The sequence below is a fragment of the Lytechinus variegatus genome, chromosome 2 (assembly GCF_018143015.1).
Source record: "Lytechinus variegatus isolate NC3 chromosome 2, Lvar_3.0, whole genome shotgun sequence".
Taxonomy (NCBI): Eukaryota; Metazoa; Echinodermata; class Echinoidea; order Temnopleuroida; family Toxopneustidae; genus Lytechinus; species Lytechinus variegatus.
The window spans coordinates 34,790,786-34,818,490 of record NC_054741.1 but is presented as its reverse complement, the minus strand read 5'-3'; the positions used below and the strand labels follow the sequence as shown (position 1 = coordinate 34,818,490).

At 37.5% G+C, this 27,705-nt stretch overlaps 1 protein-coding gene across 1 annotated transcript; it reads left to right on the top strand.

Moving 5' to 3' along the window:
• The first annotated feature begins 439 nt into the window (after positions 1–439).
• LOC121407939 (growth factor receptor-bound protein 2-like) lies at positions 440–27,401 on the top strand. Its single transcript, XM_041599196.1, has 8 exons — positions 440–813; positions 10,331–10,375; positions 14,208–14,308; positions 17,840–17,962; positions 19,491–19,623; positions 22,195–22,233; positions 24,244–24,276; positions 26,537–27,401. Exons 3-8 carry the CDS (start codon positions 14,211–14,213, stop codon positions 26,729–26,731), a joined length of 621 nt encoding a protein of 206 aa, XP_041455130.1. The 5' UTR covers positions 440–813; positions 10,331–10,375; positions 14,208–14,210; the 3' UTR covers positions 26,732–27,401.
• Positions 27,402–27,705: the final 304 nt, after the last annotated feature.

Below are 27,705 nucleotides of genomic sequence, written 5' to 3'. Positions count from 1 at the left end.
GAGAGTGGGAAAGCCTATTCCTAAAAGGGAGACAATATTGTGCTTAATTCCTGTGTTGTATAATTTATGTTGTATAAATATCGTCTTGTGTTGTCTCTATGTCTTTTGTCCTTTACCATCGTTTACCTGGAAACATTATCATGATTATGGCTATGTTTCTTTTTATGTAAATAATTATGTTTAAAACTCAATAACAAAAATACCAAAACAAAAAATACATTCCAGGCGTGTCTAACGTCTTCCTGGTACGAGCTCAAGCATCACTTTTGTACATTTATCCTGTTGAGACTTTTTTTTACAGTGCTTTGACCTGGGGATTTGATGCAATAACTTGTTTCAAAAGAAATCAGACAATTACTGTCCTTCAATCACTGATCTGTACAGCCTATACAGATCAGTGCCTTCAATGCAGTGAAACACATTGTTATAGGCCGTTCCGGATAAGGCATGCTTCAGTGGTCCTAAAGATTCCGCTTTAGCGAAATAACAAACTACATGTATGGCGACTAAATAAATGAAAGAGGGACATCACCTCGATCAGGACAATATTGGTTAAACATTGATCAACGTAGTGGTCACCATTGACATCCAAGACTTGAGTGGTTGAGTGTGATCAATGAATGTGTTTCCATCTACACAACCTGTCTGTAATTTTCGACACGTTTGATCTTTTCTTATGACCGGTGGAGTTGAATTCTCGTGATCGATAGGCCCATTTGTGATTTTGTTTTAGACATGGAGGCGATTGCTCTACACGATTTTACAGCAGGAGCAGAAGATGAACTAAGCTTCAAGAAAGGCAATGTATTAAAGGTAGGATTGGATGGGGGAATATGGAACCTTTCTTTTACCTTACCTTACCTTACCGCAAATACTGGAAGAACTTGAATTAGCAGTCGAGCTTCCAGGTCTATCTTCTAATTTAGTCATCTTCCACCATGCTTCAATAAATTAAGGAGGCAGTGGGGCAAGTTGGTGAAAATTGACCTTTCATATCTAATTAAGAGTAGTGGGAATCAATGCTTATCTTGCCAGTGTCGGTCTAGCCTGATTTTGAAGGTGTCTACTGTGGTAGACAGCTGGCAGCCGTCTGTTTCGAGGAATTTTTTTAAAACATTTTTTTAATTTTAATTTCTTCTCGCCTCGTACACAGACGGCTCGCTATCGTGCAGCCACCATTAGGGGACTTGCAATGCAAAATCCCCCCGTCGGGGCTCTTCAATTTTTGTCTTTAATGAATAAAAATTTTGAAAATTAACGCGACCAGAATGCAAATTTATATTCCCTCTTGGCATTAATTGCCAAAAAACGGAGAAAAATGAAGTTGAAAGGAACAAAAACAGTGACTTACCTCGGCTGTCGCGCAAATTCACTTCCCCCTTTTTTCCGATCTTAAGTACATAAACATATGGCCAGTGAGTCCCCTGTACAGATCGCGCTAGAACTTTGGTCTCTGTATTTGGTGATGAAGCCAACGGAGTTCAGCTGAACAACCAACAAAACAGAGAACGAAGCTTTTGGTCTACTACTGTGGGAGCTTCAACTACCTCAGCTTGGAGAGTTCCAATCATTGACTACTCGGTGACTAACATTTGTTCTGCATCTTGGCTTTACAAGTTTGTACCTATGACCTCTTGTAGCACTGTCAGCTAGTTGAAAAAAGTGGTCTGGGTTAAGCCTGTCGACTTCATGAGTGATCTTATACACTTGAATCATGTCTCCTCTCTTGTACTCCAAGGATGGTAATTTCAGGTGTTTAAGCCTTTCCCTCTGTCCACCACCGGGGGGGGGGGGGGGGCACTCGACCAAAAAAATGGTGGGGATGTGCCGAAACGGGGGCCTCGGAGCGGGCTTATTGTAAAAAGGAGGGTCCTCGGAACGGGCTTCGGAACGACAAATGTTTGTGAAAACGGGGGTCCTTGGAACGGATCACCAGCGTGTGAGCGCGTATATGATGCAGCTAGCGCGGCCTCCGCCGGGTGAGCTCTGCGGCCGCTTTAACGAAAAAAATGTGAAGCTTTAGAGCGGATTTCTTCTTTTTTGTCGATAAGAAGAAAATGCTATGCCTTGGAGCGGCTTTTTTTGTTCTTTTTCTCAATAAGACAAAAATGCTATGCCTTGGAACGGAAATTTGAGTGTAAAATGGGGGTTCCCTCCGCGGCACATATATGCATTATATACTGAGTGCCCCCCCCCCCCGGGTCCACCAACTCTCAAACAGGCAAGTGGCTCAGGTGTAGGGCGTATATTCTTGAGAAGTATAGGCCTATGGGCTCCCTCTTTTAGAAGGCCTACGTGCCCTGGTATAGCTCATCATTAAAGGGATGCTCCGGATTGAAAATATTTATATTTAAGTAAATGGAGTAAATTCACAGAGCAAAATGCTGAAAATGTCATCAAAATCGGATAACAAATAATTGAATTTTAAAGATTTGGTGAAACAGTTCTATGCATGTCTTCATGAATATTCATATATGATGTCATATCCCCACTTGTTCTTTTGTATTTTACCCGGGGGCCACTTACATCGAAGAGTGGATACCATGTGCGACCAAAAACACGTAAAAAGGATGTCCTTTTCACGATAGGGCACGTTACGTACTTAACGTGATAAGGGAATCAAAACACCAAAATAATGAAAAAGGGTGTCTATTTCGCTAGGAAAGCTACGTGTTTAGGGTCAGATTTTCGGGGAAGATAAAACAAAATCAAAATGTTTGATAAAGCAGGGGCCGAGGAACCGGGGGGGGGGGCTGGGGGGCTTCAGCCCCCCCCACTTTTTTCCAAAACCGTGTACAAAAACGTAAAATTTATAATTGTGATTTTTAGCATGGTCAGCCCCCCCTTTGGCTCAGCCCTCCCACTTTGAAAACCGTTCCGCGGCCCCTGTAAAGGATGTACTTTTTGCCCCAACACTACGTGTTTAGAGTCCGATTTGCGCGAGTTGTGGAAGGGGGTGGAAGGTGGGGCCGTACGAAACCAAATGGTGTGTAAAGGTAAAACCGACGACCGACGGACCCGTACTGACAATCATATCGCCCAGGGGGGGGGGGGCACTCGACCAAACAGGTGATGGGGTGCATGTGCCGCGGGCGAGACAAAAAACGGGGGCCTTGGAGCGGGCTTATTGTAAAAAGGAGGGTCCTCGGATAGGGCTTCGGAACGACAAATGTTTGTGAAAACGGGGGTCCTTGGAACGGATCGCCAGCGTGTGAGTGCATAAGCATCCCTATGGAACGGTCATGCGTGCATGATGCAGCTAGCCTTTGCAGCTAGCCCGGGCAGCTAGCGCGGCCTCCGCCTGGGAGCTCTGCGGCCGCTTTTCTCCAAACTTTTGCATCTCACTGTAGCTGATCAATGCGATCGGAACGGCGTAACGAAAAATATGCGAAGCTTTGGAGCGGATTTCTCTCTTCTTTTTCACGATAAGAAGAAAATGCTATGCCTTGGAGCGGCTTTCTTTGTTCTTTTTCTCAACAAGGCAAAAATGCTATACCTTGGAACGGAAATTTGAGTGTGAAAAAGGGTCCCCTCCGCGGCACATACCACTATGCATTATATACTGAGTGCTCCCCCGGGCATATCGCTGTACTTGTTTAGGGGTTCATTTCAGGGAATACTTGCCAAGAGTATCGTTTTTTTTCAATACTTGTTAAGGGTAGGATTTGAGACGCCAATAATGGGGGGCATTTTCAGAATATGGAAAATACGTGTTTAGGGTGCTTTTCGAGACCCCATGGTCGCGCAGGGCATGGTATCCACTCGTCAATGGAAGTGCCCCCCGGGGTATTTTATTATTAGTCCGGGTTATAATTGAGCAAGATGCCACACGAAAAAGGAGAAATTTTCATATAGTGCTTCTATACCATTTTTTTACGCTGAATATGAATATATGAGGTAACCAGGGGCCCGTTTCTCAACACCTGGACAAGTTAGTCATATCTTTATCCATCAACCACGGAGTTAGTTCCAATCTTACTAAACTCGTTTCTCGAAAGGCTTCCTAAATAAAATACCTTGATATCGATATTATCGGTAAAAAGAGCAGACGAGACGTAGCCTTAGTCACAAAATAGCATAATTTTCAAAAAGAAAAATGATAACAAACTTGCAAATATTGTGATGAATTGGGAATTTCATCTTTTAAGAATAATAGCACAGGTATATTATACACCATACATACTTAGACCATGAAGACTTGAACATTCAATTGCTGAGAAAATGGAATTATGAATAATTGATCTCGTGACTAAAAAATCACATGTGGACGTTGAGATGGGTACCCCCGGGATATCCAATTTTAATAGTTTACGAAAGTAAAACCATAACGGTTTACGTTGTAAAATGATGATAATTATACGGTATTTTACGATTCCAAACATCATCAAAATATAGTTTAACATTTTTCTTTTAAATCTTAGATACTGAAACTTACTATTTGACAAATTCTATGCATAAATTAGAGATAGAATTTATCAAAATGTTAATAGGGGTCTGAAAACGACAAATACGAGTCCATTTATGGATGGCCTGACGTGGTAGAATCTTTATCAAATAAATTATTTTACTATTTCAAAATGAATGGTTTTGTGGAGTATTACCAACAGTTTTTGTAGATTCTTTGTATTACAATGATCATAGAATGCATTATCCAACTTGTTTTTTGATGTAATTTCAACATCTTTGATTGATTACGTAAGATTATAATTTTCTCATTTCTAGGCACTTTTGCATGTCAGTCTACCCACGTGATGCCACTACGTCATTAAGAAAGAAGTTGTGACAGGTTCGGAGGTGTCATAAATATTTAGTGAGGTTGTTGTACCCGATCTTGGTAAAGAGGGCTTCGTGAAACGGTTAGCGGACAAGTAGCTCACTATCTCCGATTTAGTCAAGAAGTTAGACTTATGACGGTGTTGAGAAACGGGCCCCAGGCTGTATCCTGAAAATTAACCCGTGAGAGCGCTTTTTTTCAAATGGCCGCCAAATTTTCAGAACATTTTAATTTTCGTACATAGATTTTGACATAAACATTCCATTGCCACAAAATTAGTGTCATATGAAAGAAAAATAAATTTCCTACAATTTGGTACACTTATAGGGGATAAGTAGGTCATTTGGCTGAGATTTTAAGTAGGAAAAATGCATTTTTTGTCATTTTTCCCCAAAATTGAAAATTTTGCAAATACATTATTTTTCATAATTCTAAGAAACCAGTGGCCTTGAAATGTTCCAGAAAACTTTATTGATGTTCAAACTCTGTATCATTCTTCTTAGCAAATTTAAAAGGTATCAAACTTGAATACTTCATTTTCAGAAATGTCGCTTTTTGTATGCATTTCCATAGACTAATATGTATAACATGTATAATGTATACTGTAGTTAAAAATTAAATCCAATTATCTCCGCTCGTTAATCACTTGGATAGTTAAGAGTAGGCTTTTCTCTTTCAGCTACATAAAACAAAATGTTGGCAAATCAAGGCCTAACACTCTCATGGGGTGGGGAAGTTGAAGCCCCCCCCCCTTGGCTATTATTGCCTATTGGAAAATCACCATTTTTTGAAGCACCCATTGAGGCAAAAACAGGCATTTCTACTACAGTACAACCACTTTGATTGCTTTGAAACCACTTTGAGAGGAAAAAGTAGGCTTTAATTATTCTACCAGCTACATCCAAAGAAGTGGCACATTGAAGCATACCCCTCTTAGGAGGGGGGGGGGGCTTTTGCTTAATAGTGCATATTTATTTGAAAATTCATAATTTTGGACCCAACATTGAGGCCACAGAGCGTTTGTGCTTTGTTGCACACCCCATTTTATTGATTTGAAACCACTTAGGATAGAGTAGACTTCGTTCTTCCAGCTTCATATAAATAAGCACTGGCACATCGAACCCTAGCCCTCTCAGGGGCTGTCTAAGTCACCCCCCCCCCCTCTATATCATGTATATTGCCGATTTATTGGATATTTCACCATTTTGGATCACTCATTGAGGCAAAAGCGCATTCCTACTATATAGTACCACCAATTTCATTTTCTTGCAATGGCTTGGAGAAGAAAGAGTAGGCTTTGCCCTATTAGCTCCATATGAAGAAGTGTTGGCAAATCGAAGCCTATCTCCTTCAGGCGGTTGTTGAAGTTACCCAACTAATTTTCATTATTTGGCTATTTGTTGAAAAGTCACCATTTAAAGCCCCCATTGAAGCAAAAAGGTGTCTTTGATATATAGTTCTGCCACTTTTATTGCCTTGAAACCACTTAAAGAGGAAAGAATATAGGCTTTGCTCTATCAGCTACATAATTTTGTGCTGGCAAATAAAAGCGTACCCCTTCTGGGGGCTGTCGAAATCAGCCCCCTCACGCCTTTGCGTCATTGCCTATTTATTGGAAATTCACCATATTTCAGCCCCCATTGAGGTAAAAAGGCATCTCTGATACATAGTACTACCATTTTTACTGCCTTGAAACTAATTAAGGAGGAAATAACATGCTTTGCTCTATAAAGAAATGCTGGCACATTGAAGCTTACCCATATGGGTGGCTGTCAAATCACCCCACCTCTCTTGCATTATTGCCTAATTATTTGAAAATTCACAATTTTTGAGTCCCATTGAGGCGATATGCACTTCTGCTGTATAGAACACACAATTTCTCTTTCTTGAAACCACTTGGAGAGGAAAGAATAGGTTCCTCTCTTTCAGCTATATATAACAAATTGCTGCCATATCGAAGCCTGACTCACTTCAGGGGACTATAATTATGTTACCCCACCTGTTTTACGATTTTTGCCAATTCATCGTAAAAATCACCATTTTGGAACCCCGTTGAGGAAAAAAAAAACGTGTTTCTAGTATATAGGACTTGTAGCTGTTAGAAGAAAGCCTACTCTTTCCTCTCCAAGTAGTTTCAAGGCGGTAATAGTGGCAGAACTATTTATCAGAACAGCCTTTTTGCCTCAATGGGGGCTCCAAAATGGTGAATTTTTCAAGAAATAAGCAATAATAAAAAAGGGGTGGGATGATTTCAACAGCCCTCTGATGGGGATAGACTTTTATTTGCGAGCATGTCTTTGTATGTAGCTGTTAAAGCAAAGCCTATTCTTTCTCTCTCCAAGTGTTTTAAAGGGCGAAAAACGGCAGAAAATAATCAGAAATGACTTTCTGCCTTAATGGGGCTCCAAAGTTGTGATTTTTTCAATAAATAGGCAATAATGCAAAAGGGATGGGTGATTTCGACAGCCTCCTGGAGGGGGTAGGCTTTTATTTGCCTGCACTTCTCTATATGTGGCTGATAAAGCAAAAACCTATTATTTCCTCTCTAAGTGGTTTCAAGGCATTAAAAGTGGCAGAACTATATATCAGGAATGCCTTTTTGCCTAAATGGGGGCTCCAAAATGGTGAATTTCAAGGGAGGGGAGGGGGTAATTTCGACAGTCCCCTGAAGGAAGTAGGCTTTTATTTGCCTGCACCTCTTTATATGTGGCTGATAAAGCAAAAACCTCTTTTTTCCTCCCTAAGTGGTTTCAAGGTAGTAAACGTGGCAGAACTTTATATTGGGAACGCCTTTTTTCCTAAATGTGGGCTCCAAAATGGTGAATTTCAAGGGAGGGGAGGGGGTAATTTCGACAGTCCCCTGAAGGAAGTAGGCTTTAATTTGCCTGCACCTCTTTTTATGTGGCTGATAAAGCAAAAACCTCTTCTTTCCTCCCTAAGTGGTTTCAATGCAGTAAAAGTGGCAGTAAATCTCCTCTTTCATCTGATATTACTTAGATTATTTATCATTCACGCATGAGTGGTCAAATACAATTTGAAGAAAGGATATCAACAACTCATTTGGCAGGGGGTATCTGGGTTTCAAAAAGAAAACCACATTTATGAAAAGTTCAATATCTCCTCTTTAATTTGATACCTAAATTACAGAAAATGGTCAAGAAATAACAAAGTTCTGGTCATTTAAAATAAGGCTTGAATTTCAATAATTTCATAAAATGAAGAGGTTCTCCAGGCTGGCTTTCAAACTCACTCGACACTCCGTTTTGTTGACGATCAACCATTTTGTTCACCATGCGAAACTTCTGTGGAAACCGGTGAAAACACGTTTATCTCATGAAATTATGGAAATACAAGCCTTATTTCAAATGACCAGAACTTTTTTATTCCTTGACCTTTTTCTGTAATTGAGGTATCAAATTAAAGAGCAGATATTAAATTTTCTATAAATGTGGTTTTCTTTTTAAAACTCAGATACGGCCCGCCAAGTGACTTTTTGGAGTCCCCTTTTCAAATTGTTTTTGCTCACTCATGTGTGAATGAGAAATAATTTTAGTAAATTCAGATGAAAGAGGAATTTCTAAGCTTTAAAATGGTAGGTCATTTGTCTATTGTATTCGTGATTAAGTTATGATAAATCATCGATAAATCTCGGTTTCGTTTTTTGTGGGACGCACTGTATAGTAGAAACGCACTTTTGCCTCAATGGGCGATTCAAAATGGTGTAATTTTCAATAAATAGGTAATATACATGATAATAGAGGAGGGGGGGGGGTGACTTATCAGCCCGTGAGAGGGATAGGTTTCGATGTGCCAGCGCTTCCTAATAATATGTAGCTGATAGAGCAAAGCCTACGCTTTTCTCTCCAAGTAATTACAAGAAAATAAAATTGGCTGTATGATATAGAAACGCCCCTTAATATGCCTCAATGGGTGATCCAAAATGGTGAAATTTTCAATAAATAGGCAATATACATGATATAGAGGAGGGGTGACTTAGCCCCTGAGAGGGCTAGGGTTCGACGTGCTAGCGCTTATTTATGTAGCTGGTAGAACACACTCTACTTTCTCAAAGCAATAAAACACTATAATGCATAAACACTTTTTTGCCTCAATGTTGGCAATGTAGAGCAAAGCCTACGCTTTTCTCTCCAAGTAATTACAAGAAAATAAAATTGGCTGTATGATATAGAAACGCCCCTTAATATGCCTCAATGGGTGATCCAAAATGGTGAATTTCCAAATAAATTGGCAATAAGCAAAAGGGGGAGGGGTGACCCCCCCCCCGAGAGGGGTTGGCTTCGATGTACGTGTCACTACTTTTGATGTAGCTTTTAGAACAAAGCTTACTCTTTTCCTCTCCAAGCGGTTTCAAAATAATTAAAGTGGCTGTACTGTATAGCAAAAATGCTTTTTGCCTCAATGGGTGCTTCAAAAAGTGGTGATTTTCCAATAAATAGGCAATATACAACAGCATGATATAGCCAAGAAGGGCGGGGGGGGGGGTTCGACCCCCCCCCCACCTCATGAGAGTGTTAGGCCTTGATGTGCCAACATTTTGTTTTATGTAGCTGATATAGAAAAGCCTACTCTTAACTATCCAAGTGACTAACGAGCGGAGATAATTGGATTTAATTTTTAACTATACATTATACATACATATTATACATGTTATACGTATTAGTTAGTCTATGGAAATGCATACAAAAAGCGACATTTCTAAAATTGAAGTATTCATGTTTGATACCTTATAAATTTGCTAAGAAAAATGATACAGAGTTTGAACTTCATCCACATAATAATAGTATATCAATAAAGTTTTCTTGAACATTTCAAGACCACTGGTTTCTTAGAATTATGAAAAATAACGTATTTGCAAAATTTTCAATTTTGGGGAAAAAATGACAAAAAATGCATTTTTCTACTTAAAATCTCAGCCAAATGACCTACTTATCCCCTATAAATGGTACCAAATTGTAGGAAATTTATTTTTCTTTCATATGACACTAATTTTGTGGCAATTAAATTTTTATGTCAAAATCTATGTACGAAAATTAAAATGTCCTGAAAATTTGGCGGCCATTTGAAAAAAGCTCATTCACGGGTTAATTTTCAGGATACAGCCTGGTTACCTCATATATTCATATTCAGCGTAAAAAAACTGGTCCAGAAGCGCTATATGAAAATTTCTCCTTTTCCGTATGGCACCTTGCTCAATTATATATGAAATTAGCCGGTTTTATTCATTTTTTTCTACCAACTGATTCAGTGCATTAGTTATTCCTTCAGTTTCTGTAACCTAATTCATAGTAATGGAGACACATCATTTACACATTTATGAAAAAATGAAACAATTATGATTTCATGTAATAACATAAGAAAAAGGAAAGTGGGGATGTGACATCATCAGCCCTCCTTATGAATATTCATGAAGATATGCCTCGAAGTGTTTCACTGGAATAATGCAAATCTTTAAAACCCAATAACTTTGTTATGTGTTATCCGATTTTGATGAAATTGTCAACAGTTTTCTTTGTGAATTTTACTCTATTTACTTAGATATAAAAAACTTCAGCCCGGAGCAAAGCCATCAAAGATCATGAGGTAAATAAAAGAAGAAATAAACAAACAAACAAACAAACAAACGAATAAAAATAAAACAGACGCCGTGGTCTTACCCCTCCATAATCAGACAAGCATTATAGCAGGATAGAGATGATAGAGCTCAGCCCCTCCCTATCTCCGGAGGCATGCCTTTCTCGATCCGGGCTCTGTAGAATTGAAAACTAAAAAACAATTTTGAGTAAATGCTGTCATAAGCATCTTACTCAAGCTGAACAGCATTTTGACTCATCGAATTTTGAACATTTTCTCATCCACTGTTAGCACTGATCTTTCAAGTCAATACATAAAATTCAAAATTTCGCATCGCGCTTCGCGCTCGCAGTGGCTGATGGTTGAGATGAATGATTTGTTCAATAGGATATCATGGGGCTTTAAAAATAATTGTTCAAGTCAATATGCACAAATTATTATTCTCGGGATTCGAGATTTTATTATTTGTTTTTAGCGAGATACAGGTCCTGCATGCATGTTCGCAAGTACAAAAAAGGTATTGAAAATTAAAACATTAAACCCTTACCCTACTCGCTCGCATCAAAATTGTTTAGATATATGTCGTTCCTGATCATGGTGATTATAACGTTTATCATCTCAGGATATTAAAACTTTCAGCTCTTTGTCCGTCTTTGCCTCCACATTTGCCCCCCCCCCCCCCCCCGTTTAAAAGTCTTGATGCGGCCACTGCTTTATCTTGCAAGACGAAAACTTCGAAGAAAAAGAAATTGAAAGGGGTTTTAATACAAAAGGTATGTTTCATGGGGGGCATAGCCTACTCGTCGAAGGACGCAAGGAAACAATCTAAAGGCCTGGTCACACCGCCCGAGCGTTGTTGGAGTGGTCGTGGAGCGGAGAGAAAAAAATCATCACCACTCGCTACCGTTCACCATTTTCAATTTCGATTGTTTTTTTTTCGTTTTCGATTTTTGTTTTCGATTTTTCCCCCAATTTTGTGAGCGAAATTCGACCCTCTCTCCCTACCGCTCCACGACCGGTCCAATAACGCTCGGGCGGTGTGACCAGGCCTTAAAGGCATGGTCACATCGCCCGAGCGTTGTTGGAGCGGTCGTGGAGCGGAGAGAAAAAAATCATCACCGCTCGCTACCGTTCACCATTTTCGATTTCGATTGCTTTTTTTTGTTTTCGATTTTTTCCCCAATTTTGTGAGCGAAATACGACCCTCTCTCCCTTCCGCTCCACGACCGCTCCAACAACACTCGGGCCGGGGTGACCAGGCCTTCACACTAAATTTAGGCCTACATTTACTTGTGTTACTCCCAATGGCAAATCTAGGATTTTTTCCGGGGGGGGGGCACTGGGAGTCCTTGCTTGTTAATGAGGGTCCTCGCTTGTTAATGGGGGGGGGCACTCTTTTTTCTGTGTGTGTATGTATCACAGGGACAGATCCAGCTTTCGCCAACAGGAGGTGGGGCCCAAAATGATTTCCATCGATAGGTCGTTCAAAATTGATTTTTGTTTCTTTGAAGGGGGTAGTCCTCACAATCACTTCTTAGCTATATTTTTATAAAATTGGAAATAAATTGGAAATAATCTCATAAGCACTATATAAAAAGTGCGAGTAGTATACTTTCATGTATTTTGTACTGAAAATTTAACATTTTGGGCAATGTTTGTGATCCTGAACAAAATGCGTATGCAACTAGATTGTCTAGATAATTACCGCAAACGCCAAGCGCGGGCAGAAAATTCTAATAAAATGTTCTGGCCTGATCGAAATTGGGAATTGTTAAGGACTGTTTGAAGTTACCCATTAAGACGATACATATTTCAACAATTAAATAATTTAAGCTTGAAGTGCAAGCTGAATTTTTTGTTATTTCGACCTAAAACGAAATTATCATTCTAAACACTTTTATAATTATAAAAGGGATAGGTATGTAAGTAAACAATTGATGCGAGCGCGAAGATATTCTGATCTGAAACTGGATAACCTAAGCACGTTTTAAATAAAGGACAAGCTGGCCAGCATGCGTGCGCCTGTGTTAAATTTAGACCTAGAATATGGGCATTCTGTATATATCTTTTTTAATCATGAAGATCAATAATGCCAGATCGAAGCGCGAGCTGAAAAATTTATATTCAGATTTGAAAAAAAGGGTCAAATTAAGCAAACTAAATGCGGATCACACGTAATAAATGATGCGAGCGCGAAACGCGAGCTGATAACTTTTTTTTTGTACCTCGAGCGGGAGATTCTAAGGACATTTTGTCATTATATGAAAATGATGACTATCTTCTTATTATATCTAAGTGCGAGATGAAACTTATCGATATTCCATTCTGAAAAAGGGCCAATTTAGTAATAAGGAATTCATGAAAATGTTATTTTCTTCGTTATTAATCTAATATGATTAATGATAGTGTGGAATTTGTTGATCTTAAGGCTTGAAAACTGAACATTTTAAGCATTATGTAATCATGAATAGGACACATGTGTTAATAATTTTTTTTACAATTAATGCGAGCGCAAATCGCGAGCCGAAGTTTTTATAACCTGTAATGAAAAGGAGATTTTAAGTAGCTTGTTATTGAAGTAATATATAGGTATACAAAACTCACCATCAAAGTGCGAACGCGCAGCGCTAGTTGATAGGCCTATACGTTTTTATAATCACACCTGAAAAGGAATATTTTGAGAACCTTATGGAATACACGAAGACAATAGGAACTTGGAAAATCAAATTATGCGACCGCGCAGCGTGAGCTGAAAATGTTGATATATAAACCATAAAACTGACATTTTTATTTAATGAATGCAATAATTTCAAAATTGATTCATTGCCCTTGTCTGAGATCAACCAATCATACACTATACCTTTAAAAATCAATTTGTAAATAAAAAAATAACAATGAAAGCTCGATGTCCGAGCTGAAATATGTTTCGTATATTGACTTCAAAACTTGATATTTTAAATTCCATATTAGCCTATTGAGCAAGATATGAATCTCATCGAACAGGCAATGCAAATTTTATATAGTGACATGAAAGATTTTTTCGCAAGTCTTCCCCTCACCTTATATTATTCAGTCGTCTTCCCCCTCTTATTTTCCTCTTTTTGTTTGCTTCTGTCCTTCCCCTTTTTTTTCTTTCTCCCCCTATTTTTTGCTCCGCCAATTTTTATCAGGGGGGCACCTGGGCCTCCCCCCGTAGCTAAGCCCCTGGTAACTCCCCCTTAAGGGGTGAAAAATTCTAATTTTTTAGTCTCATGAAATTGACAGTTTTAATCAAGAAAAGTGCCTTCATTGTTTATTTTATTTTATTTTCCTTTCCCGCCATAATTTTCCGTTCCATTTTGCCATTTCTTGTTTTATTTTCCCTTTCTCACTCATGTATGAGAGTATCTTGGGAAGATTTTCTTTTTCTTCATTTTTCTCTTTCCTTCCGTTTTACCTCTTTTTTTCTGTTTATGCTAAATTTCTTTCTTTCCCTTTTCTTTTCTCATTTCCTTTCCCTTTTCTTTTCTTTCTTCTTTTCCTTTCTTTCTTTCCTCCCTTTTCTCTTCTCTTGTCTTCCTCTCTTTTCCTTCTTTCCTTCTTTCTTTCTTTCCTTCCTTCCTTCCTTCCTTCCTTCCTTCCTCCCTCCCTCCCTTCCTTCCTTCCCCCTTCCTTCCCCCCGTTGTTTTACTTTCCCGGTGAGCTCCGCCAGGGGGGAAGGAAGGGACAAACTACCACCATCTGTTATCCACGGTGCTGTTATATACCCCTAATATTTTACCTATTCTGTAGTTAGATCATCTTAATTCCTTGGAACAAAAAAATTTATCTTGAGTCATCTATTTCATTTCTACTTTTTTAGTTGATGGAAGAAACAAAGGGAGCTCAGAATTGGCTGAAGGCTGAAATGGATGGACGAGATGGACTAGTACCACTTAACTACGTCCAACCTAAAGATCATTTGTAAGTTATTTCAGGCGCGGTTCCATACTAAAAATTTTGAGGGAGCTTCTGGGGGCTTGAGACATTTTCGACGTTGGTTTATTCGGTTACACTTCGTAATTCCGAAGATTCTTTATTCCGAAGGTTCGTAATTCCGAAACACGTAAATTGCCTATACCTCGATGTTCGTTAATCCGAAAACGTAAAAGGGTTCGTTAATCCGAACCTTTTTAGCGTTATTCCGAAGGTACGTTAATCCGAAGGTTCGATAATCCGAAAACGAAATAAGGTTCAATGTTTCAAAGGTTCGTTAATCCGAAAACTAAATAAGGTTCGTTGTTCCGAAGGTTCGATAGTCCGATAATGAAATAAGGTTCGTTGTTCCAAAGGTTCGTTAGTCCGAAAACGAAATAAGGTTCGTTAATCCGGAAACGAAATAATGTATGTAACTTATAATATAGTAAATTAGGAAACATTTTATACATATAGAGTAAAATCAACAATTACTCATTGAATCAGTACTTTTACATCAAGTTATTCAGTCTAATTACATTTATGACAGTCAGCATTTTAATGATTTACAGTGTTTCAGTTGCATATATTCAACAACTGTTTGACAACTTAAAAATAATATCGTATTCAATGCAAAAAGAAATTGTTGAAAAGTATCAGAAATCACTACAAAACCAATGTACCTGACATCATAATATATCAAACAAATTGTCAAGTTTTAGACGCTTTTCATTATACAAATTCTGCACACAAAGAAATAAAGGTTCAAAAGTGAACCCTGAAAGGTTGATACAAAATCAGCATCCTATGGGTTCAAAATTGAACCTCTGATTGGGGTTCAAAAATTGAATCCCTGGTTGGGGTTCATTTTTGCACCCTGCGGGTTCAAAATAGTACCCATATATTTTAAATTGAACCCCTAGGGGTGCAGTTTTGAACCCGCAGGGTGCAAAATTGAACCCCAACCAGGGGTTCAATTTTTGAACCCATAGGGTGCTGATTTTGCATCAAACTTTCGGGGTTCAAATTTTAACCTTTATTTCTTAGTGTGCAGAATTTTTGTATAATGAAAAGCGTCTAAAACTTGACATTTTGTTTGATATATTATGATGTCAGGTACATTGGTTTTGTAGTGATTTCTGATACTTTTCAACAATTTCTTTTTGCATTGAATACGATAATATTTTTAAAGTTGTCAAACAGTTGTTGAATATATTCAACTGAAACACTGTAAATCACACCGCACCTAAAATAATGGATATTTTTTCACTCCCCCATCCGAAACATGGATCGACATTCCTGACTCTAAACTACATTAAATTGAGCCTCGGTCGTAGAGAATATAGCGGTCGAATCATTTTCTTTTAAAATATATACAGTATATCCTAAAGAATAAAATAAGCGCTTTTGACAAAAATAAACAAATCTAGGGTTAAATTGAATTTCAAGGCATTAGTATTCGTGTTGGGTAAAGTAGGGAGGTCAATTTGAAATTAAAAAAGGTGTTAAAATCGAATTGATGAGTAACAGCTTTAATTTTGTCGATTGAAGAGAATACTGCATTAAAGTCATAATACGCACATATGTTTTTTTTTCTTTTTTTGTCGAAAATTTTAGAGGGCTTCTGTCTCCACCCCCCCCCCCCCTCCCCATAGAACCACGCCTGGGTCATTTTCTTGTCATTTTACAATTATTTAGTTAATCGCATGGACAGCGATAAGATGTATCTTTCTGCATTGCCTGTATAAAAAAAGGCGCCAAAGAGGCCCTTTATTTCAAAACATGGCGTCGTCTGCTTTTTAAGCAATAGGGGTGTTCATAACCTTTCAATGCTGATCATTACTGACTTGGAAAGTTCACCCTGACAAAAAGTTTTTTTGTAAGAATAACAGAAAAATAATTTTAAAAATAGAAGCGAGGCCAAGATTTTAGGAAAATCAGTCAAAGATTTATATAACGTGTGTAGATTTTTTTTCATTTGTGACGTCATATGCGAACAGCTTCCAATGTACTGTGAATTTTAACAATAAAATCAATGAAATGTCATTTTCGCAGACAAAAAAAAAACGGTTTTAAGTTACCTTCGGTATCTCTAAAAAGATATTTCACACCCGCTCATAAAAGTAGGAATTTTTTAGACATTAAGGAACCGTTAACATTTTGATATTCTATGCATTTTGTTTTCATTAAATATGGCAGCTTCTCGTATATGACGTCACAAGTCATTAATCATTTTAATCCCTCAAATTATTGTTTTGCCTCATCCAACCATTGTCACACATTGTTGAAAGCGGTGACGAGATTTTTTATTACTATTATTATTATTCTATTGGCTCTGTCCGACCTGTATATCATCTCTAAAAGACTGATAGAAGAATTTCACCCTGCCAATTCGTTGGTTCCAATGATATAAGAAAAAAGAGGAAAGTCCTTGTGGAGGTCTGATGAAAGTCCATTGAAAAGAAAACGGAGTTATGAAAAAAAAAAAAATTTATTTCTATAGGTCACAAACAGGCAGCTCATCTATATATGCCGTGTGACACAATTCCCACTCATTGCCATTATCTAAAAAAAAGAACTGAACTGGATTTTACTTGTGTGATTATCCTCAGACACGTAGTAGAAAGTAATTTTTACTCATCATAATGGACGAGCTCAAAAAATTAAAGACTTTGAACATTCACAAATCCCTCATTCGTTGATGGATCTTCATCTTCATCAAACCTTCATCAATTATGTTTTTTTTCTCTCTGCTTTTATTGAAATTAACTCGTCATCAGGGTCCCTTTAAACTGACTCTCACGGCTGAAAATAAGATAATGATAAAACAATGTATAAATATATAAAGCTAAATCAGACTTATAACACTGGACATTTCATCGAAATCTAGTAAGTAGCAACAAAGTCATATGACACTGTAGTTTATATCATTTCGGCAAATACATGTCTTCGTAAATATGCATGCAGTATTAGCGAGCTGAATTTATATTTATTGGATTTTTGTCTTCCAAAAATGTAAACTTCAAATATAAATTACTGCAACTTATTTTGTTACGATGGCACTTTTTATATGCACACATGTACGAAGATATGAAATGTTTATCATTTCTTGTAATGAAATTTTAAAAGGGGGTGGAAGAGGGTGCCTGACATCATAAGCCTACATATTATTGTTGCTATTTTCACAGGATATTGCTAAATTCTAAAATTCAATAACTTCGTTCTTATCTTAGAGGGCTCGTATGTCTCTGGGCAATAGTATTGAATTTTACTTTCGCGAGTCATGGCCCATGGAAAAAACCACTTTCTTACTCTTTTCTTCTTTGCTTTCATTTCTACTTTTCATATCTATTGTGTTTTTGTACTTGCATTGTACAATTTTTGTATGTTTATATGGCCAAATAAATAAATGATAATAATTTGCTTTCGATGAAAATTTTCAACCTTTCGATCGTTTTGGTTTAATCTATTTATTCATATGTGATTCTTAAACCAGGAGTATGCACCCCTCTAATCATGTTATATTTATAATCATGACAGCTGGTATGTCGGGAAACTGAAGAGAAACATGGCGGAAGAATACTTGGCAATCATGCCTAATGATGGCGCCTTCTTAATAAGAGAGTCAGAAAGCACTCCCGGAGACTTCTCTCTCTCTGTAAAGTAAGTGAATTCCTCACTGCTGTTACTACCTTGAATTTTTCAGTAATCATACAAATCATAATTATGTAAATATTGTGATTATGTTTGTGATTGCAAACCCAATAAAACACGTAGTTAAAAAAGTAACTGAATTCACAGCATATTACTTTCGGGTTTATAAATTCAATTACAAATCAGATCACTTCAAGATGAATCTATATAGTTGTACTTATTACAAGCAAAGCTAAGTCACCATGTCCGTCATCAGATGTTAAGAAAGAAGTAAACATAGACCTCTACCTTTTTTTATTGCAGAAAATATCATTTTTCGCCAAGAAGCGAAATTACACCAATGAAACCCGGCAATGAAATAGAATTATGCACCTTTAATGTACATGATTAGTCATGACGGGGGCGAAGAAGGGAGCTATGCATTTCCATTATTATTAATAAAACAAAATGTCAAATCCGGGATTTTTTTGAAAATATTGGGCTGCTCCAGAACCTCGGCTCCAGCATCCCGCTTCCCATGCGTGGTCATGTGTTCAGCATCAATTGGGTCCCAAATTTGAACATCAGTTTGGCCCCGTTACTTTAATACTTTCGGGTTGAGTTTGCGCCCTCGAGTTCCAGATCAATATGGCACCGGTGTCAATTTTCAATTCAATTCAATTCAATTTTATTTATTTCACTTCCATCAAACAAAAACAAATTGTATACCATATAAGTATTTGTATCTATTGCAAAGAAAAAAAATAATAATACATATGTTGTGAAAAAAAAACTTACACGATTTGGGCAACACATTGGAGGTTTTAAATAAGTATACTATTTCTCAATAGAAATTAAATTAAGATGGAAATGGAGGGACCCACTAAAAAGCAATGCTTGTACAATGTGGGCCCTCAAAAATAGATAACAAAACCATACCATTAACAGAGTACAAATACAGACATATGTAATCAAATGAGAAAAAAAAAAAAAATTTGCGCCCCTGTTGAATATCAATTTGGCGCACCAGGCGCTAGCTCCCTAAAGCCCAACGCATACTATGCGATGAGATTGCACCAGTTAAATGACAAGTCCACCCCACAAAAAGTGGATCTGAATAAAACAAGAAAATCCAACAAGCATAAATTTCATCAAAATCGGATGTAAAATAAGAAAGTTATGACTGAAAGTTTCACTTAATTTCACAAAACAGTTATATGCACATCCTGGACAGTATGCAAATGAGGAGACTGATGACGTCATCCACTCAATATTTCTTTTGTATTTTATTATATGAAATATTCTAATTTTTTCCTCATTGTCAAATCCGTATAAAATGAAATATTGTATAATTTTCTGGGGTGGACTTGACCTTGAAGATCCGATTACAACAAGTTGCCAATCCCGTCTCAGCATGCTCAGTGCAATCACTTACACATGCACAAATCGATTTATTTCTATGCCCGTTATCATGTTTATGATGATTGTGTACTTTTCTATATGAAAAAAATAACTTAAATATATGTTTTGTTTTTCTCATATCTATTTTTTTCTAAAGGCATAAAAATAATGTACAGCATTTCAAAGTTCTAAGAGACGGTATTGGAAAATATTTCCTTTGGGTGGTGAAATTCAATTCATTAAACCAACTTGTCGATTATCATCGGACATCCTCTGTCAGCAGAACACAGGTATGACAGAAAAAACACAGACTTTGTACCTCCGGATAAGTTTAACAACATCTTAAAAGAAATGTACAGGCAATATTATCATTATAGCAAATTTAGTAGCAATAATAATAGCAGCAGCAGTAGTAGTCGTAAAAGTAGTAGCAGTAGAAGAAGTATAGTAGTGGTGGTGATAGAAATAGTAGTAGTAGTAGTAGTAGTAGTAGTAGTAGTAGTAGTAATAGTTGTAGTAGTAGTAGTAGTAATAGTAGTAGGAGTAATAGAAGTAGTAGAAATAGTAGTAGTATAGTAGTAGTAGTAATAGCATTAGTAGTAGTAGTAGTAGTAGTAGAGTAGTAGTAGTAGTAGTAGTAGTAGTAGAAGTAGTAGTATAGTAGTAGTAGTAGTAGTAGTAATAGCATTAGTAGTAGTAGTAGTAAGACTTCGCAACCGCAACAGGGACGTTAGATCTGCGGTTCGTGTGCATTTTAGTTGCTACTATGGTTACAGCGACATCTCCGACTTGAGATGATTTTTTGTTGTTGCAACCATCAAGAATACACGCATTGGCGTCGCCGTAGAGCTTGAGAGCGCCCTGTAATATGGAAGCGAACAGTCAATCAAGTCACCTCTATAGATTCGTATATTTTCACTCTCTGACATGTAGGCCTACATATGGTACAGGGAACACATGGGTCATATTTCCTTCACATTGCGTGGAAGACGGCTTGTCGTTTGTAATAAAGGAGGAGCCATATCAAACGAGAAAATAATCCTGACTTATTACAGACGGATTTAAACTTTGCAGATCAACGCATGAGACACGGTTTAGATTGTACTGGTGAAAGTGACCCTTGAATGTAATTGCAAGCGATCCACCAATCCATCGGCCGCTCAGATGAGCGAGTATGGAAGCTTAAAAGTGCCACCGAGATGTTGAGATAATTATCTCGGGAAGTCGACATCTTGATAGCAAAAGATAAGATGACGAGATCCCAGATCTCATCATGTTGACATCTTGTAGAAGAGATGATGAGATGACCAGATCCCAGATCTCATCATGTCAACATCTTTTGGAAGAGATGATGAGATGACAAGATCCCGGATCTCATCATGTTGACATCTTTTAGAAGAGATGTTGAGATGACAAGATCCCGGATCTCATCATGTCAACATCTTTTAGAAGAGATGATGAGATGACAAGATCCCGGATATCATCATGTCAACATCTTTTAGAAGAGATGATGAGATGACAAGATTCCGGATCTCGTCATGTCGACATCTTTTAGAAGAAATGGTCAGATGACAAGATCTTCGATCCATGATCATGTCATCTAATCATCTCTTCTACAAGATGTCAACATGATGAGATCCGGGATCTTGTCATCTCATCATCTCTTCTTAAAGATGTTGACATGATGAGATCCAGGATCTTGTCATCTCATCATCTCTTCTACAAGATGTCAACATGATGAGATCCGGGATCTTGTCATCTCATCATCTCTTCTTAAAGATGTTGACATGATGAGATCCAGGATCTTGTCATCTCATCATCTCTTCTTAAAGATGTTGACATGATGAGATCCGGGATCTTGTCATCTCATCATCTCTTCTAAAAGATGTCGACATGATGAGATCTGGGATCTCGTCATCTTATCTTTTGCTATCAAGATGTCGACTTCCCGAGATAATTATCTCAACATCTCGGTGGCACTTTTAAGCTTCCATAAGCGAGGCTCTACAGTTTTTTTTTTACGATTGGGCCAAAAGTCTCTTCCAAAGTTACTAGCGTCGTTCGCAGAGGTCAGTTTGCGTTGTTGTGCGAGAACTCTCAAGTGACAGGTGACCTGTGGCTTTAGACTTTTGAAAAAAAAATCATCCCAAAACGGAGATGTCGCTTTACCATAGTACCAACAATTTTTGCACACGATCGAACCGCAGATCTAACGACCTCGTTGTTGTGGTCGCGAAAAGCCTAGTCTCACCAAACTTCAGATCGGAGGCCGTATTCATGAACTTGGTTTATATCCGTTATCGCTTATCGGTATTATTATTGAATATTCAATTCAATTCAATTCTTTTATTTCATTTCCATTCAAAACATAATACAAAGTAATATAAAGTAATACAAATCAAGTACAATTTTACAGAAGGGCATTCTTACTTCGTAAAATAAACAAACAAAAAAAAACAGTATAAGATAGAGCATAAATACAAGAGACAGGAAATTTAATTGAATAAAATAATAGCAATAAGGATCCCGGTCTTCGAGATAGAAATTATTGATAAATATTTGATAAATGGACAGCTAGACGTGATTGATCATAGCGTGTGTATACGCGCACTGTTACAATCACGGATCTTTACCATCTTACATGCGATTGATAGATTTAAGCCCCGCCCATAGATAGGTCCCCCTTATTAAAAACTATTTACGGCTTGGGGTCCTGTTCTCGCGGCTTATGACGTCAGATGTCGGAATTCATGCGGCATTTTTTTTGCCAATTTCATGACATTGGTAGGGACTAACTGCTTAGATTTTTATCATGACGGATATAAAATAAATTAATTTCTCAATGGCCTTTTCTCTTACAGACTATTTATCTCAAAGACCCACCTATAACAATAGATACGGTAAGTATATTTCGTATATAAAACCAGCAATACATGGGCTAATGCTGGGCTTACGTACTATAGGTCTCATTGTTAAGCCAATGTATTGGATGCATACCTTGCTTTAAGACACTATTCAGCGAAACATCATTTTGTTAGCCATGTTACAGTGAATATCGTGACGCTTATAAAGCCCGGTCCCGCGGGGGGGGGGGGCACTTACATTGACAAGTGGATACCATGCGCGACCAAAAAAAAACACGTAAAAAGGATGTCTTTTTCACGATAGGGCACGTTACGTACGTAACGTGAGAAGGGTGTCAAAACACAAAAATAATGAAAAAAGGGTATCTATTTCGCTAGGAAAATTACGTGTTTAGGGTCGAATTTGCGGGGATGATAAAAAATAAATAAAATGTTTTATAAAGGATGTCCTTTTTGCCCCAACACTTCGTGTTTAGCGTCCGATTTGCGCGAGGTGTAGAAGGTGGGGTCGTACTAAACCAAATAAGGTAAAGCTGACGACCGAAGGACCCCTAACAATAAAACATTCCTGTACTTGTTTAGGGGTTCATTTCAGGGAATATTTGCTAAGAGTATCGTTTTGTTTCCAATACTTGTTAAGGGTAGGGTTTCACACGCCAATACTTGTTAAGGGGTGCATTTTTAGAATATGGAAATTACGTGTCTAGGGTGCTTTTCGAGACCCCATGGTCGCGCATGGTATCCACTCGTGAATGGAAGTGGCCCCCCCCCCCCCGGGAGCCCGGTTCCACTGCATTACGGATGCAGAGAGGGAGTAAAACGGAAAAGAATCTTGCCATCCGTTTGAAAACGTTATGCATCCGTTGTGTATTCTTTGCATACGTATTTCATACGCTCTATATCCATCAAGCATCCGTCTGCTGTCTTCATTGTTCGCCCATTTTGTCCCTTGTCTAGCTGGAGCAGATGAAAACGGATGGAGCCACCCCGAAATATCGCTTGTCCGCTGTATCCGTTATGAATACGTTTTGCATCCGTCGGCCAGTGGGACGAGGCCTATACCCTGTTTGGTTAAGAAATTCCCAGTTGCCAATAATCATGACACAGTGTATTATGATAATAGTTGTTTTAACATGAACTTTGGTACACATACCTGTAAGGGCATTCAATTGTGGACAGCTTTCGTATCGGTCATCAATGATTTTCACTTCAAAATAAATAATAAAATAATAAATTGTCGCGATCAAATTTTGTTACGAAATATCTTTCGTAGGTCTATTTTCATTCAAACCAGGGACATGATAAGCACGTTAAGATTAGGCAAAAACATAAAAGGGGTCAATTTTTAGTACGATCCACTATTCCTGAAAATTTGTGAGCGAGCGGAGCGAGGGAGATATTGGACTACTTGGTATGTTGAAAAGTAAAAAAAAAGTAAGACATTCAGAGAGATTCTATGAAACTAACGATGCTGAGTCGCAGGGGACGTCGCCAGGATATTTTGACATGAAAGGAGGGACTAAATGATTGTGAGGTCACTTCCCCCCGCCCGTTAAATTAGATGGGTATCACGGAGTTTTTTTGTTCTCCCTTTACCCTCTTCCCATGGGCGGAAATCCTCGGGGAACAGGGGGGACGCGCCCCCTACCCAAAATAGTAGGGGGGGGGAGGGGGACACAATATCAAATGTCCCCCTACTATTTTGGGTATTTTATGATTGGAAGAAATACATCATTCAAAATCGAAATAAAACATGTATTTTGGACGAGATGATCTTACTTTTTGGGTATCCTTTTTTTTGCTTTGTCAAAATTTCCAGCACCTGGTCCCCCTACCTTTGGGAAGAGATTTCCGCCCTTGCCTCTTCCCCGTTTTTTCACCCCTACCATCCTTCACCCTGTACCATATCCCCCACCCTGGAGTGTAGCTCCGCCTGTACTGATAACGCCTCAAACCATTGCATGAAGAAATGTTGTTTACCCACAATAATATAAACTAGATTTATTATTTTACCTATGTCCTCTGCATTTTTGTTTGATTATCCAGAGTAAGACACCAGATGAGCTCAGGATGCAGTTGGTAAGTTGATATTTGTAAAAGGACAAGTCCACCCCAACAAAAAGTGTATTTGAATAAAAAATAGAACTAATATCCATCAAGCATAAACTTGCACATAAAGTTATGACATTTTAAAGTGTCGCTAAATTTTACAAAACAGTTATCTGCACATCCTGGTCTAGATTATGCAAAAATGGGGGATTGGTGACGTCACACAATCACTATCATTTTGTATTTCATTACATGAAATACGAAAAATCTCTTCATTGCCATGTGAAACAAAATCATAGTGCTCCCTGAACATGTGGTATTACCACTGTTTTAACATTTTATGGTACGGTCAAGTTGATCCTTATTGTCAAATTTGTAAAAACTGAAATAATGTTTCACTCAAACAATAAAAAAACAAAGGAAATAGCGAGTGAAGGACATAATTGGCCGTCTCATGTGCATGTCACTGAGATGTGCATATAACTTTTTTTTGTGAAAAGTGTGCGAAACCTTAAAACGTCATAACTTTCTTATTTTACATCCGATTTTGATGAAATTTTCAGCGTTCTGCTAGTTTTCTTTATTGATTCAAATCATCATTTTTTATGGGGTGTACTTGACATTCAGTAATTTGGGCATGTTGCTGATGAATAGTGTAGCACACTCGAAAAGCATGCAGACATCGCTATTTTCTGATCCCAGTGATGTCACACACTACACGGTACATGCTTGTGCACCGATTATGATTGTCTTATGCTGACTTTGGGGGTATTTAAGTTTCATCATAAGATAGACCGGATGATTAATATATAGTTATTATATGCAATCGGTCTAATACCTCGGGCTTTTTGTCATATTTCGTAATGATCGAATGACTCTAAAATGTAGTTTTGTCTTTTCAGGGAATATTACTAGAAGAGGGATAATTATTATAGGTATAAATTGGCAATTCAAATTTGTAATTGAAAGATAATTGTCAGCCAAGATCATCAGTGTGCACTACACGCTAAAAACTAAAACGTTAAGTCAGCAAAGGAAAGCTAGGCTAGAGGAGTGATATATATATATTTTTTTTCAAATGTTATATTTAAACCTTGCATAAATCTAACGATGTGCTGGACAAGTTGGATCGAAAGTCGAAACATTCAAAGTGGTAAATGCAACATTTGGAAACGGTTGTTAATCCTATCACTTTTTACTTGCTCTCTTAAAATATCGGTTTTTAACATGTTGAACGATGGCAAAATACAATGTGAAAAATCGGCAACTCAATACGGTACGTATAAAGGTTCCATGACACTTGTTCCGCTGTAAATTCCACACACTAATGGACTGACCAACTTCATTCAACCCTGCATGGATTTGACACTACCCTTTTCTAAACTTAACCCCAATCCTAACATACAGTGCGTCCCAGAAAAAACGAAACCGAGATTTAGCGATCATTTATCATTACTTAATCATAAATAAAATAGACAAATGACCTACCAATTTAAAGCTTAGAATCTCCTCTTTCATCTCATATTACTTAGATCATTTTTCATTCACGCATGAGTGAGCAAATACAATTTGAAGGAAGGATATCAAAAACTCATTTGGCGGGGGTATCTGGGTTTCAAAAAGAAAACCACATTTTTGAAAAGTTCAATATCTCTTCTTTAATTTGATACCTAAATTACATAAAATGGTCAAGAAATAACAAAATTCTGGTCATTTAAAATAAGGCTTGAATTTCAATAATTTCATAAAATGAAGAGGTTCTCCAGGCTGGCTTTCAAACTCACTCGACACTCCGTTTTGTTGACGATCAGCCACGCATTAAATCTTTTGTTTAACATGCGGAAGTTTCGTGAAAACACGTTTATCTCATGAAATTATGGAAATACAAGCCTTATTTCAAATGACCAGAACTTTTTTATTTCTTGACCATTTTCTGTAAGAGGTACCAAATTAAAGAGCAGATATTGAACTTTTCAGAAATGTGGTTTTCTCTTTGAAACCCAGATACCCCCCGCCAAATGAGTTTTTGGTATCCTTTCTTTAAATTGTTTTTGCTCACTCATGCGTGAATAAGAAATAACCTAAATAATATCAGATGAAAGAGGAGATTCTAAGCTTTAAATTGGTAGGTCATTTGTCTATACTATTTATGATTAAGTTATGATAAATGATCGTTAAATCTCGGTTTCGTTTATTCTGGGACGCACTGTATAACCCCCATATTGTCGCCGGAGCAAATTTCGTGTCACCCGTATGAAAAAAACTCGTATTTATATTGTATATATTGTAGGCTCCTACTGTGAAGTACAAGGCATTATGGGATTTCGAGGCAATGGAAGAGGGAGAACTGTCTTTCAAAAAGAACGATACCATTCATCTCATCGAAAAGGACGGAAGTGATTGGTGGCAGGGAAAGATCGTAACGGAAACTGGAACGCGACAGGGTCTATTCCCCGCGACATATGTTGAAGAAATTCAGCCTTGAACGCCGTTTAAACGCCTTAAACCACGAGCACATGTCCCAAAAATCTTCCTGATTATCTGCATATATAGAATATTAATACATTAAGAATTGTGTAGGTAGAGGTTCACTATATTGATAATTAATACTGCTTCTTTTGATATTTGTACATTTTTGAGAAGTCTTTTAGTATTCAATGTTATGTGCGCCCAGGAATTTATTCGGAATTTTCCTTTCACATGTATGTTTTTTTAATAAAGGATAGACATATCAAAGCTGGTAAACTTCCAGGGGCAGGGTGTATAATGAACCCACTCCACTTTGGTTAAATGAATGAAAATGCCCGCAGATTTGTGCCCCCCCTCCCCTTGAAAGTGAGGAATGAAATATAACCCATTTTCCCTTATGTAATGGAGACTCCTTATCCCCCTTCTTCCGCTTATTCAGAACTTTTTCAAGTGACATAGGGTGAACTACTGAATTGATAAAATTAAGTAGAATTCTAAACGGATGTTTAGAATTTAAGCAAGTCGTTTAAACTTTTGGACAAGTTATTCAAACAAGTTGTTTACAAAAGTTTAAATAATTGTTAAAGAGTTTAAACAAATTTTAAAGAGTTTATACAATAGTTGTTAGAGTGATGGGCTTGAACAACGTACTTAAAAGTTTAAACATCGTTTAATATCTCCACTTATAAGGGTCATCGGGGACAGCTTTTATACATTGACATAGTTTAGTGAAAAAATTACAGCATTTTGAAATCATTTGAGTTATCAATACGATTGTAAGGAAATGTTTAGATTTTGAAACAATTTCCATTGATTGCTTAGTAAAATCATTTTGCTTTACCATATCACTATACGATTTTTTTTTTCATTTCAACAGTTTCAAAATATGTTTAAGCTGGGGGATTTACGACTGCTTTAATTTTGAGTATATTCATTGCGTATAATTATCTTCATTGTGAATTATAAATTTGCACATTTCGCATATCATTT

What these genes read in the sequence shown, in the direction of transcription:
- LOC121407939 (XM_041599196.1), top strand. Translation starts at nt 14,211, where the DNA reads ATGGAAGAAACAAAGGGAGCTCAGAATTGGCTGAAGGCTGAAATGGAT. An exon ending in GTCCAACCTAAAGATCATTT is followed by an intron (nt 14,309 to 17,839) that starts GTAAGTTATTTC and finishes TAATCATGACAG; the next exon opens with CTGGTATGTCGGGAAACTGA. An exon ending in CCTCTGTCAGCAGAACACAG is followed by an intron (nt 19,624 to 22,194) that starts GTATGACAGAAA and finishes TTTCTCTTACAG; the next exon opens with ACTATTTATCTCAAAGACCC.